The following is a 19,116-nucleotide window of genomic DNA, read 5'->3' as shown; positions in this document are numbered from 1 at the left end:
ACTCTTTTATCATGTGATGCTCTTATTTTGGTTAAGCTATTATGTAATGTGATGTTTGTATTGTGGTTAAACTATTATGTCATGTGATGTTTGTATTTTGATTAAACTGTATTGTGTTTAGTATCACCAAAACAATTGCAGTTGGTACTTAGACATTTGTTTTTGGTTAAACTCTTATGTAATGCTTTTGTTTTAATGTTATCTAATGGATCTATTATTGGTATGTTTTTTGGTCATTTCATTTGGCATGTTTTTGGACATTTCATTTGGCATGTGTTTGGTCATTTCATTTAATGTTATATAATGGATTATTTGGCATGTTTTTTGGTCATTTCATTTGGCATGTTTTTGGTCATATGTTAAATGAAAAATACCAAAAGATTACAGTTGCATTGCATCTATTAATTGTACCAATAGATACCCTTTCTCTCCCAATTCCAGCAATACAAGATGGTAATAATCCATTGTAATCTTTTATAAGAGAACAAAGTGCAACTATTAATTGTACCAAAATATACCATTTCATTAAAGTGCAGCAATACAAACATGCTAATATTACCCATTCATTAGATTATCTTCAACAAAAAAACCACTACTGAAATACCTAATACTACAACTTGTAAACAATTATCCCAAAAAACAAAATCCAACTGACAATTAACAACATTTTAAGGTTCCGATTTTGGATTTCAAGTTCTTCATTCTGGATTTCAAGGTCACGATTTTGGATTTGAAGTTCTTCATTATGGATTTCAAGCTCAAGATTTTCGCTTTCAACCTCATACGTATGATTTTCTTCATCTACCCACGAAATAACTCCACTTCTTGGTCCCTGAAGTTTTCAATACCCTCGATTAGCACAAACTAGGGTTCATCCTAGAAATTACCAAAAAAAATTGATAACTCAATACCTGTAAAGGGCATGCATAAAAAGGCCTACCAGGATTTCTCTTTGTTCCTGAAGTTCGTATGATCCCTACAGCTCCACACTTGCATTTCACCATAATCAATTTTATGGATCTTCAATCTTCACGAGCAAAAGAAATGGAGTAGAAGAGGAGAACTGGAAGCACCGATTAAGAAAAGAAGGAAGGAGAAGTAGTTTTAAGTCCGTTGTAGGGTTGAAAGGACAAAAATGCCCCCAGCGTGCCACTCACGTGAGTAGTTCCTAACCCCAAATAAGACGGAAAGTTAACTAAAGGACTAGGCGGGTAATGAAATAAAGTTATAGGGATTGTCCGAGTTAAAAATTCTTTCCAGGGACGAAGCGTGCAAGTAAGAGCAAACAATAGGGACCAACCGTGTAATTTTCTCTTTAATATATATTAAAAATGTAAAAATAATAATAAAAGGTATAATAGTCGTTTTAAGTTTCCGAGGAACCAAAATCACATATAAACATGGTCAAAATGACCATGAAGCCAAAAAAAAAAGTTAGTGTTTGGACTAAAACCCGAAATAAATGCATACCACAGGGACCATTTTTGCAATTTTGTCGATAAATAATTAAAACATTGTCAATTATTTGGATCTATTTAATGAGTTGTTGCGTGATGTCACAACTAGCACTCTCGGCTAGGAAATTCTGTCAATATGTAATCAACTTTTGATATGCTCTGCAACTTTAATCTTGATAATACATGATGTTCGTTCCAAAAACCTAATTTCAAGCATTTTATACACTCAACTGTGGGTTATAACCCTAATGTTTCGGGTCAAATTCAGATTGGACCAGAATCCTTTTAATGGGACTATTCGGCCAATAAACTCCCAATTTGACTATTTTGGGCCAAGGAACCTTATTTGGGCTATAACTGGAGCCACATCCATGAAATTAAACTATTTTGGGTCATGTGGGCCTAAAATGATTCATCTTATCTCTGATGGGCCTTATTGGGCCTAAAATGACTCACTTCATTTTCATGGGCCCTAATTGGGTCGAAAACTCTTCAACAACATAGATTTGGGTCATAAGCCCATAAGAAGGGCCTAATGGGCCAAAAACATCCATGATGGGCCTATGATATCGAGAATGTTCATTAAGGGCCCAAACTTTTCTCATTTCTTTCCTCTATCCCCTCTCTCGGCCCAACAAAAAAAGGATGGATAATTAGAGGAGTGACACCTCACAATTTAATTTACCACCAAACAACAATGTTATTATTTAACATATTTCCATGCAAGCTAGCTTGTAACCATCATGCAAAAACCACCACCTTCTCTCTCTTCTTCTTATTTCGGCCAAAGAGACTCCACCACCATTCTCACTTTCTTTCCATTACACCTACATCCAACAATTCTCTCTAGAGCTTCAAAAACTTCCTCATCCTTTCTCTTCAATTTTTGTATGAGCTTGTGTGAGTGTTGAAGAACACTTCATCAAAGGGCATCTTTCTTGGCCTTAGAACCATCTATGTCTTCGAGATCTTCTCAAAGAAGTAAGCTAGGCCAAAAACAACATCATTTTCTCATATCTCTTCATCAAAACCGAACCAAACCTCAAATTGAGTTCATACCCCCTATTTTCGATTTTTACTTTGTTTTGGGGGAGAATACAAGTTGTTTTGTGTAGATCTATGTGTGTATGCATGATTTTGTGTGTTTTCTTTGGTTACATATGAGTTTATGTGGTAAACTTCATGAACTAAAAGATCCACTAAAAAGATGATGATATTGGTATAACATAACACTCTTTTCAACACATCTCACAAGAAAAAGGTTTAAAATACATCAAGAGCACTTGAATCTACGAAAAACTTCATGAAAGGGACTAAAATGACAAAAATGACAAAATAAGGGTTGTTTATGTAACTCTCGGCTAGTATGTGGTTCAGAAAGGAAATTTTTGCTAAATAATGGCTAAACTTGACATTTGAAACCTTATAGGGGCCAAAATGTAAATATTTCCATAAGTGGGCCTTATTTGGGCTTCTCACGGTTTTAGGCCCAAAAATGGTAATTGTTGGTCATTATTGGTTAAATTGTCATTTTCAAGAAAGTTGTGTCAAGAATGTAATTTTTTTATAAAAAGGGGCCAAGTTGCGAAATAATGAACATTTGGACCAAAAATATGAAATTTTCTATAAATGGGCCGAAAATGTATATTTTCACAAAATCAAGTCAAAAATGATATTTTTGACAAAAACGAGTTAAAAATGTTACTTTTACAAAAACTAGCCTTAAAATACAAGTTTTGTCCAAAATGGGGCCAAAAATGTAGTTTTACTAAAACTGGGCCTTAATTGTAAATTTTTGGCTTAATAGGCCAAGAATGTCAATTTTTACAAAAAGTGGGTTTTTTATGCTATTTTGGTAAATAATTGAGCTAATAATAACAAAACAATAACAAACAGGCTAATTTTATAATTTTCATGATATTGGGCCTTAGTGGCCCATTTATATGTTTGATAGGTCTTAAATACTATTTATATGCTTATTGGGCCTCATGAACCATGAACATGCGTGTCGGACCTTGGATACTATTTGCATACTAATTTGGGCCTATAAATACCTTACATGTGAAATGGGCCTTAGTTGTCCTTTTTCATATATTTTGGGCCCATGTTATATAATCTCGTTCCTTTTGGGCCAGAAAATAATTTACATGTTCAGTGAGCCTTAGTGGCCGCTTACATGGTTCATTGAGACCGTAATGAGTTTTATATGCTTCTCTTCGCGTAAAATTTGATTAAGGATCTAGTGAGACGTGTCAGTTGACACATATTGTGTGTACGATCGTAGCCTGTAGTTATAAACAGAGTCTCTTGGAGGGAGAGCGGGGGTTTGTGTATAGATCTATACGGGGATGCTACCCCACACCTAAGTTGTTCACTACAGTTAGACTACATCAGTCTAGGGTGACCAAAATCCTTATTCTATTTTTCCGTCGGTGTTCAACAACGCCAAGACAGACGAATTTGTCATTAATTAGCATGGTTATAACGACTCACTTAGAGGAATTAACGTTATGAAATTTAGGGGAGCCCATTCTCTTTTCTCTTGGATTACTCGGGAACATACTTACACTGGTACTCAACCTCGGGGGTTGGTATGACAACATTCTCTTTTACAGACAACATAGGGTTGTCTGGGGGCATTCTCCTTACATTCTCTTCACTTACTTTTGGGATTCTACTAAACAAAAACACACATGCATTAATACAAGATCGGACACAAACACACTGAACTATTTTAAGAAAATACAGGATTTTCTTGTGATTACAAGTTATACAAATCATTTTTCTCAAAACATGCTTATGAACTCACCAACATTTTTATGTTGACCTATTCAAATTAACTTGTATTCTCAAGAAACCCCTGAAACAGGTTGGATTGATCAGTTAAATGGGTTTTTTGTTATATTTTGTTCATCATACTCTAATTATTTTGGCATGTAATATTTAAATACAATACTCGTTGTAAACAATATACGTTGTTATATTACATGTGTTATGATGATGATGTTATGTTTCAATTATATATTATGTGATGATACTAGAAGGATGAAGTCACGCGTAATCCCCCGGACGTTCCCACCGTCTAGTTCGGGGGTGTGACACATGAGTAGTTGAGTACTATTAAATTATAATAGGTTGTGTGGATTGGACCAAACGTCACAAGTTAACGCACCCTAGTGCAAACTAAAAAATCTTGTTTTCAAATCAACCTTTATCATCTGACATATAAATATATCATATCATTTAATGATAGAATTGTTTACTTATTAATATTGTGGTTGAAAAGCTTTTTAATTAGCCTTTTCATTTTAGGGTTGTCAAAGTGGTAGAAAAACTGTACTAGAATTGAGAAAATCGAACTCGTGGCTATTAGGAACCGATTATTTTAAAAATTGAAAACCAACTTTTTACCATTTAAAAAAAATCGAATCAAACAAGTTTTTATATATGTCAGTAGAATATTTTTGCAGTGTTGGGTCGGATACTCTCTTCAGATTAAGCCCAAATTTTTTATTAATTTGAATTTTATATTTCTATTTTTTCATTCAAGAATAAAAAGTAAAAAAAAAAATTGATTTTTTACAAAATTTCACTTCAAAAAAACTGAAATCGATTATTAAAATAACTAGTTTTTTACGGCAAATTGCAAGAAAGTCACTATATCACTGTAAAATTTCAATTGTGACAACGACTTATGTTTTTATCAATTATAACACTATAATTACAATTTTATTGCAATATCAACCAAATGATCGGTTCTCTATGTTCTCCTGATAACCACTTTTCCTAAATGGAAATAAAATCACTAAGTTAACCAAAATTTCAATTTTGACAACGAGTTTCAATTTTCACGAAAGTCACTATATTACCACAAAATTTCGATTTTGATATAGAGTTTTTTTTCTCAATAATATCATTATATTTATAATTTTGTTGCAATGTCAACTAATGGACCAATTCGTGAGATGTTTGTTGTGGATTACGATCTCTATTTGTACACTAAATAAATGAAGGCTCAAATATTTCAAACTCACTTACAAGTCAGTGAAAAGAGCATAGTCACCCTTTCAGAAGATAATATTGTGGTTTAGAAGCTCGATTTGTACAACAACTAAATGAAGACCCCTACATGGTCAAATTGTACAGCAAATAAATGAATACTCCTATAAATGAAGATCCCTACAAACTCGCTTCTAAACAAATTGACTAGTTACCATTAATCTAGTAGGCTACATGTGACATCCCCAATTTCACGGCCATAAAAGACCGATTTATTTATGCTTTGTTTTAAAATCAGAGTAATCCTTTTAAAGGAAAACAGTTGCGGAATTTGTCCCAAAAACAAAATATGATAACCATTTATCAAAACATTTCTCAAAAAGAATGTATTTTCATTAAATAATAATACCTCGGGATGTCATGTTCCGATACAGACCAAAATCATAAACAATATAAAGTAGACCTTACAACAGTTATTTATAACTACCGATCTATAATCCAAATTCTCTCGTCAAGTCCACCAACTTATACCCTTGTGCCATTACCTGTAATGCAAAGAAAACTGAGTGGGTCAGGCTTGGGAGCCTGGTGAGCGTATAGGGTTTTCAACCCACAATAATATAATTATTATATTTAATCATCAAACAATCAACCCAATTACCCATCCCCATTATCTTCGTTTAATCTTCCCTAGAGATATTATCCTAAGGGTCATCTCCTATATCATGTTTACCTCCCATCTCCTTACATCTTATTTCCTTATATGTTTGTTCCTAAGAACTTTTCCTAAGGATCATCGCCTACATTGCATAGACAATACTAATTCGGGTTTCACTCCCTCAATATGTGTCTACTAAGGGTTAGGGTGTCATCGCAATACGGGTGAGAGATGAGAGAATGAGCAACCCAACTCGGCTGGCCCTTGATTTCTATTTATAAGGCAAATTTCTCATTTTCCACGTCGTGGACTTGGTCATCACTGCATGCGTCATCGCAAGTTGGGTCTGGCAGACTCCGGGATGCGTCAGATTACATGCCACGTCGTGGGCACTGTTTCCACGTCGTGGCCACTGACACAGCTTTGGGGTTCGCGCCCCGAACTTCAGAAATTCATAACTTTCACATACGAACTCTGTTTTCGACGTTCTTTATATCGACGCGTAGGTAAAAAAGATCTACAACTTTCATTTACACTCCGTTGGCTAATTTTGACTTTATTTTTATTATATTATTTTTAGTAGGTCGGGACAGGAAAACTTCGTTATAAACTCATAACTCCTTTGTCTGACGTCCGTTTTGGTCTGTCTTTCCGTCGTTGCATTACTATCGATGAGATCTTAAATTCTTATTTAGATTGTGTCGGCTAAATATCGCTCGATCTCATATTCGAACTTCGGGCTGTACATTGCTAAGTCGAAGCTTCGGAAAATCATAACTTCCTCATACGAAGTCAGATTTAGACGTTCTTTTTATGCACGCTCGCGGTTTAACGTATTTTATGACTTTCATTTATATTGCTAAGGCCAAATATCGCTCTAACATAAATTCACTATTTACGTCGCGTTGTGTCGTGCCGGTTCTTTCGCGAAACTTCGACATGTCATAACTTTTTCGTTATAACTCGGATTTCGGCGTTCTTTATATGTACGAAATCTTTGTAACATATACTATAACTTAGTTAAGATTAATCCTTCTAAATAATTTTCCATCAAAAAGTCATTTTTGATGTTTATCGTCTGTAAATTGACTAGTCCGGATCTACGGGCGTTACACTACAAAATAAATGACATGGCAATATTATGATGTGATAGCCAAGTAAAATCTTATGTGGTAGGATTGAGTTTCAAATATAGTGTTTGTATTGAACCCAATTTCACATATCTTTTTTGGCCGATTAAGTGGTTCAAACTCACTTAAAAGTCAGTGAAAATGATATACTCACCCGTTTAGGTGACATTTTTTTTATTATAATGTTTAATGCTTAATTCTCGTCAGAGTATTTTTTTCACAAATGGCGTCTAAAGTTCAATCTAATGGTTTAAACTCACTTAAAAGTCAATGAAAAAGACGTACTCACCCTTTCACGAGATGCTATTGTGGTTTAAAAGTTCAATTTGTAAAACAAGTAAATGACGACCCTACAAGATCGGTGCAGGAGATGCTTAGTGAGTTTAAACCACTAACTCAACCTTGTATGGGTCTTTATTTATTTGTTGTACAAATCGAGCTTCTAAACCACAATAACATCTCCTAAAAGGGTGACTATGCCCTTTTCGCTGACATGTAAGTAAGTTTGAACCATTGGACCGACATTCATTTATTTGTTGTACAAATCGAACTTCTAAACCACAATAATATCTCTTAAATTCGTCAATTGGTTGGCATTACAACAAAATTATAAATGTAATGACATAATTGAGAAAAAAAAAACATTGATGTCAAAATTGAAATTTTATGGTAATATAATGACTTTCTTGAAATTTGAAACTCGATGTCAAAATCAAAATTTTGATAAATTTAGTGGCTTTATTGCAATTCGAAGAAAATGATTACCACAAAATCAGGAAGAACTAGTCATTTATTGATATTTTAATAAAAAAATAAATATAATGACATAATTAAAAAAATAACTATAATAACTTTTTTGCATTTGTTTTTCTTTTTTTTTTAATAAACCAAACCGTTTCAAATCCGGTGTTTGTTTGCCTAGGGACCTTGGGCCGAAAACACTTGAGCCCAGTCCACCTGTTTTAATCGTAGAAGCGAACCGTTGGAGCGACATAGTAAGTATCCTGCACCGCTGCTGCATACGATCAACATCCAAATCTCAAATTTTGAACGCTACATGAAACAATTGTAACGGATACTTCCTTCGTTATCGTTATCAAAAACAAAACCCTACTTCTACATGTTTCTCTAACATCACAATCTTCTAAGCTTCATAAAATTACGTTCTCAACCGGTTATTTTCATTTTTCATCACGTCTGATTCATTCAGTATCCTGATAATCGAAGAAAATGGATTTGGGCTGCTTGGATTTTGGTTGTATTGAAAAGCAAACCTCTGTTGATTCAGATATAAACCCTAATGATTCTTTGCCCTCAAGTTCGAAGCCTCCAAAGGTATATATCTTTCTGCAATTCTCATCAACGATTTAATTTCTTAATTTCTCCATTGATTTTGCTTTCCGATTTGGTGGTTTTGCTTTCCTGTTATGATCAAACCCTAGATTGATGAGTTATAGATTTTTAGATGTATCTCTTCAATCTGGCGTTTCACTCCCTGGTCGCTGACTATTGCTTTAGTAACTTGTGTTTTTCCTGACTATTACACACTCAACCCATTAGTATCATTTATATCTCATCTGATCTGATTCATTCGTTGTCTGGATAGTCAAAGAAAATGGATTTCGGCTGCTTGGATTTGGGTTGTATTGAAAAGGAAATCAGTCAAAGCTCTGTTGATTCAGAGATAAACTCTAATCGCTCTTGTCCCTCAACTTCGAAGCCTATAAAGGTGTGTATCTTTATGTATTCTTGATTTTTTCCATTGATGTTTCCTTCTGATATGTGCCCTTCAATCCGTAGGCATTGCTTTAGTAACTTGTGTTTTTCTTGGATAATTTTCTTCAGTGTTGGTTTCGGATTGTAGTTTGTTTGATTTGCCCTAATTTTATCTGAAGTGACAATCTATTTTACATTGATGTGGGTGCCTACTATCTAAACGATCTACAATCTGTTTTGCATTGATGTGGGTGCCTAGGATCTTAATGCTTTAGAATCCTGTGTGTGTTTATATGTATAATAGTTAATTACCAAATATATCCACGGAGAAATTGACAAATAACAACGATTTGGCAACTAATGCCTTAATATGGGCTGAAAATACATTTGATAGCCAAATTGTGTATATGATATGCATGAATGGTTATTTCTGTTGTCTAATGTTCCAATTTCTGTCTAAAAATTGTCAAATTGATTAAAGTTACACTAAACATTTAAGAAGAAACCATTTCTTGTGACTTGTGAGACTCAGATCCATGAAAATAATTCGATTATCTTGTTGATTTTGTCTCTTTTACTAAAAAATACAGAACAAGCTAAAGAAAGATCCAAATCAGCCAAGCCCACGTCCTCTTAACAAACTGGCATCTCAGATTAAAAAGCCTACTCGTAGAAAAACTTCACCTCTCAGCTGGTTTCCACGCAAGAAAGTGGATTCCTACCTAACAAGAAAATTAAAATTACTTCAGGTACCTATTCCATCTTCTTGTTCAATTACATTAATCTTGAAAAATGCATCTAAATTATTATTATCATCATTCATTATTTCAGGAAGTAGATGGCATGAACTCAACTCTTGATGAAACTCTTGGTGACACAAATCCCCATTTCTCAAAAGTCCTCAGAGAAAAAATAGCAGTTAAAGAAGCTGCTCATAAAGCAATAGAAGCCCGAAAAGCTGCACTTGTTGAAGCATCATGGTGTCGAATACTTCATGCAGCAAGGTAAAATATGCAATAAACCTTTTTTCTTTGTTTATTTTAACTTCTACTTTATCTAATCAGATTGGTATTTTCACAGAATTGAAAGTAAAGAAGCAGAATCTCTTCTGGCAAAAGCAGAAGAAACTGCAACCAAAGCTTTCGAATCTGCAAAAGAAATAGGAGTCATCATGTATGACATACCAGATTGCTCAACAAAGCATTACAAAATAGAAAAATCATCCGAAAATGGACAACATACAGTGACAACATCTTTTGACACAGCATTTGAGGTTGATAAACAAGTGGCAGCTGCCTTGAAAGCTGCATTTGTCAAGCTCTCAAGTTGTGCATCCATAGGTGAAGCAGAGTTTAAAGAACTACTGAAAAAAATAAGTCAAAACCCTGATTTAGATGAAAAGAATCAAGATTTATGTGAAGAGCCCACTTCAGAATCATCCCAAAAAGATGATATAGAATTGAGTAAGGAAAAAGAAAAGGAATCTCTTGTGGACATGATGTTGGAAAGACTAAAAAGTTTAAAGGAAGAAGAACTTGCTTCTCTTGCCACCATTGTTGCAACATGTGGACTCAATGCCGCCCTAGCTGAAGCCCAAAATGGTGGTGGTGGTGGTGGTGGTAAAGCAAGCAGGAAGCAACACGAAGAAGAGCTTCCAGGACTTGATAAGTTTCTAGTCAACCGTTTGACCAAACTTGAAAAAGAGATACAAGATGCAAAAAATGCTAAAAATGGTAGAACCAAAGTAGATGATACTCAAGAAGAGAAGACAAGTACAGAAGGAGGGTTGGGAGGAGTTTTGGTGAAACATTATTCGAAATTGGAAAAGGAGATTCAAGAGGCTAAAAAGAACAATTTTGATAAAAACAAGAAGGATTTGAAAAAGGTTGAGGTTGAGGTTGTTCCTGAATTGGGAAGTATGCTAATGAAGCATACTTCAAAGCTTGTGAAAGAGATGGAAGAGGCTAAGAGAAAATGTGGGAGTGAATACGAATACGAGCCAAAGGTGAAAAGATCTGAAAGATTGAAACAAGAGATGAAGGAAACACCGAGCCTTGATGAGGTTTTGGTGAAACGTGTGTCGAGACTTGAAAGGGAGGTTCTAGAAGCAAAGAAGGAAAAGGAAAATGTTAATGGTAATAAAGAGAGAGTGAAAGAGAAGGAAGATAATGGTGTTGAGAGTTTGGAGAAGATTTTGGTGAAGCCTAAGTTGAGAGTGGAGAGGGTGAAAGTGGTTGTTGGTGGTTTGGAGGAATCGGGTGAGCAGATGAAGAACCCGTTGGTGGCTAAACGGGAAGCAAGGGAGAGAGAGTTGGAGGCGGCGTGGGGAGGTATGAGTTTTGGGAACTCTATACGCCCGGGTCTCTCTCGGCTTCAAAGAGAGAAGGCAAGTTTCATTTCACTATCTGTTATCTGTTATCTGTCATCTGTTATCTGTTATCTGTTATTAATATTAATATTGTTATTGTTATTGTTACTGTTACTGTTACTGATCTACATGGTTTTGTTTGGTTTTCTTAATTAACATAGGCTGCGTGGATTAAAAAAGCGGAAGAAGAGGAAAAGGGAGAGATTGAGGGGCCAAGAGTGGTATAATGTAACAATGAATTTGTAAAGTGTGTTGATTTCATGTAAAGTGTCAATGAACAATATTTTTTGGTGAATGAAAGCCAAGCTTTCTTTATTTCTTTCTTCACTAATAAGTTCAAGGAAAAAGGTTACTACAAAAGGTTTGCATTTTTTAAGTTTTTCTATTTTTCCTTTAGAAATTTTTTTGTCAAACTAAAACATTTTTTAGCACGTTTCGTGGTCTTATTGTGTAATGTCGTTTCGTTCAATTGCATCTAAGAGTCTTATTAAATATTTCAAAAGAAAACTTGTTAATGTAAAACTGATCGGTATCAATCCTTAAAACCGAAATTAATAGCAATACTTTATTTTAATATGAAGTACACAAAATTGTCTATTGTAGGAAAATAAATAAATAAATAAAAATTAAAAATGTGGAAAGAGCCCCCCGTCAGCCCCCATTAAGACACTCATTAGTCACCACTAATTAGACTGACCTTTGAAGCAAATCAATGAATACTACTTGTACTTTTTCTTTAAAAAAAATTAAGGTTTAATTTGATATGTAATTTAATAAAAAAGTCAAGAGCAAAACACATAAAATCCATTATATATTGGTAATCTTATTAAAGTCATTTAAATTTGACAAATTTTCTATATGGAACATTTTAACCTTTTATGCCCTGTTAAACGAACACAACAGAAAAGTTTGTCAAATTTTTGTGGCTTTAATAAAAACATTGCTAAAATTATAAAACTCTGATGACTTTAACTACAAAACTTAAATATAGTGGTTAAAACACAAATATAACAACAATACTGTGGCTTTTATGTCACTTTCACTGAGACTCCTTATGTATTCAGCTCCATGATCAATATTAGGTCGAGCTATGATTTGTGCGATAAGCTTAAGTTAACATTATGAAATACTACTGACTTTTTGATAATTTCAACATTTGTAACCACTATAATGTAGATTAAAATGTTCAAAGGACATTTGCAGCCATTGATCGTGATAAAGTACACCCAATTAAAGGGGGAGTGCGAAGGCACCATGATTTTTACAGTTGCTTTAGATATAAACAATTTTTTTTTTGAACCGATAGATATAAACAATTAAATTTCACTTTTAGTCTTTAGAGTAGGGAAGAGGAAGAATGGGGCCATTTGGACATGGTTTTTGAGGAAGTTATAGCTAGGCATATATATATATATATATATATATATATATATATATATATATATATATATATATATATATATATATATATATATATATATATATATATATATATATATATATATATCATCGAAGTCTAGCAAAAAAGATGACCACTTATTAATAAGTAGTTTTGGAATACATGCAAAAAAAATATGGTATTAAACTTGGAAGAATAAATCGTTATAATATCATGGCATCCATTAATAATACCAAGTCTATGAACACAGTAACCAAACACATAGGAAAATTCTCGATTATTGTGTTTGTTGAATTTTCTCGGTGTATTAAGAGTAGTACTTGAAACACCGACGGAAGGGAGGTAAATGTTATTCTACATACATGAGTTCTTTACTTATATGAATTAAATACTTTTTATTTATTTCATACAGTGTTAATTAAAAATCATCTCACATGTTGCACATATGAGAAATTAACAATGAGAGCTACACGTTCGTCAACATGGACTTGTTATCCTATACCTAACCACTTATTTGAAGCATGTGGCCATTATATAAAAAATGTCGCGAATCGAAATCAAAATACATATACAAGTAGAAAGTGGTAGTCTTCTAGTTTAGTCACACACATGCTAACCACTTTATTACGCTTAAATTATTTAGAATCCAGTGGATTTGAATAATAAAATACATCCATCGGTATACGAAGAGATAGTGAATCCTATTTTACACCCCTCCAAATTGGAGACACCTAAGAAAATGATTGTTAACCACTATTGATACACAAATATTAAGTCAGTCAATCACAAAACAAGGCTTTTATAGTAAGGTGATTAAAAAATAGATAAAAACACGTAACTAACCCCACAAAGGTCATACTCTTCTCTCCGTTACTCGTCGATATTTCAATGCCATGTTTATCAAGTAAGGCTTCCAGTCTTCTTCTGGTACATAGGAATCGTGTTATTGTTCCCAACTTTGATTAACAATATAGAGATTGTAGCAACTATTTTGCAATACTTATTTATAGTTTGGCTTCATAACAAATAATACAATGTTTTCAGTTGTATAGTCTTACAAAAAAGATATACAAAAAATGTTTAAAGCTCTCAAAGACTTGCAGGTTACAAATGGTTATTTTAAGAATTACCATAACATAAATAGTTTTATTATATAAAATAACAATATAATTGTTTTTTTGCAAAATAGAGGATAATAAGTTGTGTTTTCTAGGGTTTAACGTTTGCGAAATATTATTTTAGACATTATGATAACTTAAAATGATTGTATTGTCTAAATATATATATATATATATATATATATATATATATATATATATATATATATATATATATATATATATATATATATATATATATATATACACGGTATAGGGGTTTCCTTGTATTGTAATCTTTATTTTCATTTAAGAAATAATCATAAGATTATTCTTGTAGAGTGATTAAAAAGACCGAAAACATGATTAATTAGTGCAACTTAACCCCTCTCCTCTTCATGGAATTGAAAGATGCACACGACCACTCCGATCACCTTCCACCCAACCACCGTCTAACTCTTTCTCTTTTCTTCTTTTGTAGCTGTAAAAATAAAAAATAAGCTTCGTTACTTCTCGTACTTTGTATCTGTGTGGTTTGCATAACATAGTTCTTAAAGCCGTTACCATCTTTCAGATACAAACGGGTTTTCTTTATCTATTGTTGGTTTAAACCCAACATTGTGAGGTGAGTTCTTGAAGATTTCATCTAGGGTGTATTTATTTTCTTGTTTATATGTATCTTTCTTGATGATGGTTGTTTCGATTTCTGAAACAATAACAAACCCAACAAGAAGACCTCCATTGTTGTCGTCTGACACAGATCACGGCGTTATTACACTTAATAACTCAACAAGACATATTTCTTCAAGTTCATAAAATTCAAATCCAAAATCATCATCTGTATCCACACCTAGCCTCCTAGAAGGTCCCCATCTCCTCTTGTCTCCAGAGATTTGACTACTCCGGCTGTAAAACGGTCGGTGTCGGCTGACCGAAGGAGACCCACCAAGCCGGATCTCAAGTTCTCAACTTGAAACGTAACAACGCCGGCAGAGAGGTGTCCATGTCCGCAGCTGCTAAGCTTTTGGTAACATCTACTAGAAGTTTGTCTGTGTGTTTTTTCAGTTAAGGTGAGGTTTCTTCGCTTCCCTAGACCAAAACGACACCTAATTTGAATAATGTCAGAAAGAGTACCCCTGAGAGGAAGACAACTGCTTTCCCTTTGAGAGGGAAGATCGACAATGGAGGAAGAGATCATGTGGAGATCACTAAACCCATCGGATTCTTGATGCACATATGTTGAGGCTCTTTTATAATCAGCAACTGCAGTGGCGACATGTGAACGCTAGGACTGAAGATATATTGTTGAAGCGAAAACATAGAACAGAGGTATGAATGTATGATCACTAATTATTTATGCAAATTGGTTTAAACATTTAGTTATTTGTGTTTATACGAACTCATTTCAGTGCATATACTTGCATTGAATTCAGAAATATCTCTGGAACACATGGGTTACAACTTACAACCTCGGATCTGCATGACTCTGTCACTAAAAAACGACACCGATTGCAATTGCTGAGGCAAAAACTAAAGCTGGCCTCTATCATTAAACAACAAGTAAGGTCTATTCATGAATTTAGTCGTGATCTTGAAGATCTAATTTCTTATATCATCTTCGTGTAGATGGGTTTTCTGAAAAGTGGGTTTGTTCAGATAAAAGACCATTCAAGATCATTGCTTGGAGCAATTAAAGATTTGAAGAGCAACACTCTTCGGTTGGTGGTGGTGCAACTGTAAGTGACTTGTTGATGAATTCAGAGCATGAAGGATGCTATAAGTTCAGCAATGGTTGTGATTCAGGCAATGGATTCATCAATACACTCACTCTGTTTGAATGTGATGTATACTTCTAATTTCACTAATTGTCCTTGAATCTTGAAGCCCATACGATTAGAAGTGTGTCTAATCAGGAATCCTAATGGTGATTCTCAGGCAGAAGAAGTGAATTCACTTGTGATGGAGCTTGCAAATGTATCTGGGAAAGAGAGAGCCCTCATTAGGATCTGCAAAGATTTCTTTTACATGGGATGTATATATTGATACAGAATATGCGGCTTCAGTCATTTACTTTCCCTCTGTATAATATTATGATCATGTATTTAGTAGGGTAACCTGCCTTGGAAAGAAACAATATTCTTTTATGCCTTTACCATAACCATATAGATGCTTATCAATGTTGTATATTGTTGTAGTTGAACAATAGTAAATGAATTTCACCAATCAAACAAGAGTATTGGTAAATAAACCTCCAATGATTGGACATGCATGTGGGTGTGTGTAGGTGTGTGTGGGCCCCACATACACACAGATATCACATCATTAGTAGATCAAATAACTAAATTGCCTTGCTCTTTGGTCTCAACCTTCTTGGTTACCTTGATGGCACACGCCAATAATTCAACAAAATGGCCACAACAATCCGATCTTGGATCAACTCACCCTTCAAACCATTTTTATGTTGTTAAGTGAGACTAACATTGTGTTTGTTTTTATCTACGGCTTGTTTGGAACTTCATGAAGCCAAGATTAGTCTTGATTTATTCATGTATTTGTTTAAGGCTTACATTGACTTACTCTCCCATTGTTTTTGTCTTATTTAAAGGTTATTTGATCCATATGTTTTTTTTTTATAATTTACTCATATTTCTTCATCGTACTAATCAATACGACTTACTCTTCCCTTACTTGTCTCTTCTACATGCACTCGTTTCTACATATGTCAGAGATCATTTATATGATACATGATTGTCGATACTTATCTCTCTCCCACCCCATTATTATGTAATTCATAAGGTCTGTTTTTATTCGTTCGGTATCTACCTTCCTTCTACCCCACTATAAAGATATTCTCAAGTCTCTTGTTGGCGTATGTTGATTTAGATCTAATTATATATTAATAAAAGAGATTATGCATTTATCTATCAACAATATAATTAAATATAAACAAAAAAAAATCGTGTATTTTGTATTTTAAAAGTGAAGAACCAATTTGTGCCATTGCATATGAAATTTGGAATTTGTGAAAAAGGAATCACCATTCCAAGTTGGACATATGCAGCAACACACAACAGTTGGAAGGCACAAGGAAACTAGGCCCCACATGTTTGGTCAGATTGACTCACTTCCTTGTGTCTTTGCTTGCTGATGCCATATAACCATCCTTTAACTATGACTATGAGACCCACCACTAACCAATGGATATTGCAAAATTTGGGTCCCACCCACCATGATTCTTTATATCCTATATCTCACCCTCACACTAACTAAATTGGACATGCCCCCTCGCAGGATGCAAGAGCCAATTACAATCCACCAATTTCACTTTTTCCATCTTTACCCCCATCATCGACATTTTATCCCATTAATTAATTTTTAAAAAAAAAAAATTAACTAAAATACTAGTACATGACATCTTAATTGATTTTATGTTAATATTTTGCTGAAACATCTCATATTTGGTTCTCATTTCTTTTGCCGATCAAAAACAAACAAAAAAAGATAAAATTTAATTTATCAGAGGGAATATTAGCCTGTAGAACTGATAAGCGGTTAGCTGTCTCTTTCATAAGAAGAGTCTCAGAAGTTTTGTTTCACTGCAATCTGAACCCAAACCACTCTCTAACGTCGTCGTTTCAGATGCATCCGACGGCGATACTGCTCTCCGTTTCTCCGTCATCCACCGATGAGTATTTCTCCCGCTGCCGGAGTTTCTTAATCTCATGTTATCATCTAAACCGCCAACTCCAAGGTTGAGATCTTCTGGCCTCACTCTCGACACATCGAAGTTGCAGTTGATAGCTTCTGATGCATCGTCGTTTTCCGTCATCACGGGCGTAGATCCGACGGAAAATAGCTCCGGCATGGATCGTATGCTTCCGCCTCTCAGCACTGTTTCCACCGCTGACTGGCACACGTGCCAGTTTCCGGTCCATAGCAGTCCGACAGCTCCGTTCACCGGATTCACCGTCCGACCACAGGCTTCGAACAATAAAGACTGAAATAAAGCTAAATCACAAAAACAAACATGATCAGGCTCATGAAAAATTGAAAAGCATTGTTGATCAACAACACATATGATCAGTGAAAATTGATGGCGATGATGGATTTATGTTTACCAGGCCGTTGAGACTCGGCGACGGAGGAGAGGAAGGACATGAGACCGGCGCGGCCGAAGAACTTAGCGACGAAGACGGTGGCGTTGGCTTGAGCTTGAGGGGTGCAGATCCCATGGAGACTATGTCTAAGAATGCAATTATCATTGCAACCTTTTCGAAGAACGCGACATCCATTACAACTCATGATAGATCAGTTTTGATCTCTCCTGATCATATAACTACTTTATATTCTTCAGATGATTTTCAGAAGGAATACTGATGAAAAGTGGGAAGAAGTATGTAGAAGACATGGGAAGAGGGAAGAGGACATATATAGAGAAAGAAGGGAGAGAGAGAGAGAGAGAGAGAGAGAGAGAGAGAGAGAGAGAGAGAGAGAGAGAGAGAGAGAGAGACGAGGAAGTTTGGGAATTATTGGGTCGTTTGTTGGTGGATACAAATTGATATAAAAAAATCATATCAAATTTAATAACATAAGATCAATTATATCCTCATTTTGCCAGACAAATCCCGACATATAAACTCGTAAAACCTTCTTAATCCATAAATTTGTTGAATCAATCGATGAATATGGTGTTTGGGATTTCTAATTTAAAAATGTTTTTTTCTTAACGTGTTTTATAAACTTTTATGTTACTAAAACTCTTTAAAAATGGATGTACTAATTTTTTTTGGAAAGGAAATTCCCTAACGAAGTTTCTGGGCCAGTTTTCGCGTACCGACTAATTCCCGCTGCAAACATGAGGCTTTGCATCATGCCCTGGAGTCATTGCAAGCAAACCTCCATGGCCACAATGGTTGAGTAGTGTCAGAATTTGAACATTGATCAATAGGTTATCCATCGTATCTTCCACATGTCTTACGAAGTCATCACAACCCAAGTGGAAATTACCAAAGATTACACGAGATTTGGTTTAAGGGATAATGACTTAAAAAGGTAATATATTTTTCGATTTGTACAAATTCAGTCACTGAGTTTTTTTTCATCAACATTTACCCCTTTCAACTTGTTAAACTGTACACATCTAGATTAACCGAAAAACATGACTTAATAAGGTAATATATTTTTCATTTTGTACACATTTAGTCCTTAATATTTTTTTGTTTCAAAATAAGTCATTTTTGTTTTTGTACCCCTTTAGTACTTATGAATGATTTCATTAAGTTTTTCTCACGA

The 19,116-nt window shown here is 34.4% G+C and overlaps 2 protein-coding genes and 1 pseudogene across 2 annotated transcripts; 2 read left to right on the top strand and 1 right to left on the bottom strand.

Moving 5' to 3' along the window:
• Positions 1-8,135: 8,135 nt before the first annotated feature.
• On the top strand, positions 8,136-11,643 carry LOC111887032 (uncharacterized). Its single transcript, XM_023883257.3, has 6 exons — positions 8,136-8,579; positions 8,851-8,973; positions 9,551-9,709; positions 9,792-9,964; positions 10,041-11,346; positions 11,490-11,643. Exons 1-6 carry the CDS (start codon positions 8,475-8,477, stop codon positions 11,553-11,555), a joined length of 1,932 nt encoding a protein of 643 aa, XP_023739025.1. The 5' UTR covers positions 8,136-8,474; the 3' UTR covers positions 11,556-11,643.
• Positions 11,644-14,221: 2,578 nt separating this feature from the next.
• On the top strand, positions 14,222-16,057 carry LOC111887020 (QWRF motif-containing protein 2-like; annotated as a pseudogene).
• Positions 16,058-17,233: 1,176 nt separating this feature from the next.
• LOC111887027 (LOB domain-containing protein 38) lies at positions 17,234-18,368 on the bottom strand. The gene is made up of 2 exons (XM_023883254.3): positions 17,943-18,368; positions 17,234-17,832 (listed from the first exon to the last, which is right to left on the bottom strand). Exons 1-2 carry the CDS (start codon positions 18,124-18,126, stop codon positions 17,390-17,392), a joined length of 627 nt encoding a protein of 208 aa, XP_023739022.1. The 5' UTR covers positions 18,127-18,368; the 3' UTR covers positions 17,234-17,389.
• Between the last annotated feature and the right edge of the window lie 748 nt (positions 18,369-19,116).

Source organism: Lactuca sativa, chromosome 5 (assembly GCF_002870075.4).
Source record: "Lactuca sativa cultivar Salinas chromosome 5, Lsat_Salinas_v11, whole genome shotgun sequence".
In the NCBI taxonomy this organism is placed as follows: domain Eukaryota; kingdom Viridiplantae; phylum Streptophyta; class Magnoliopsida; order Asterales; family Asteraceae; genus Lactuca; species Lactuca sativa.
The sequence above is the reverse complement of the archived record's forward strand: the minus strand, read 5'-3'. Positions and strand labels throughout refer to the sequence as shown.

What these genes read in the sequence shown, in the direction of transcription:
- LOC111887032 (XM_023883257.3), top strand. Translation starts at nt 8,475, where the DNA reads ATGGATTTGGGCTGCTTGGATTTTGGTTGTATTGAAAAGCAAACCTCT. An exon ending in CAACTTCGAAGCCTATAAAG is followed by an intron (nt 8,974 to 9,550) that starts GTGTGTATCTTT and finishes TAAAAAATACAG; the next exon opens with AACAAGCTAAAGAAAGATCC. An exon ending in CTCGGCTTCAAAGAGAGAAG is followed by an intron (nt 11,347 to 11,489) that starts GCAAGTTTCATT and finishes TAATTAACATAG; the next exon opens with GCTGCGTGGATTAAAAAAGC.
- LOC111887027 (XM_023883254.3), bottom strand. Translation starts at nt 18,126, where the DNA reads ATGAGTTGTAATGGATGTCGCGTTCTTCGAAAAGGTTGCAATGATAAT. An exon ending in CGCCGAGTCTCAACGGCCTG is followed by an intron (nt 17,833 to 17,942) that starts GTAAACATAAAT and finishes TTTGTGATTTAG; the next exon opens with CTTTATTTCAGTCTTTATTG.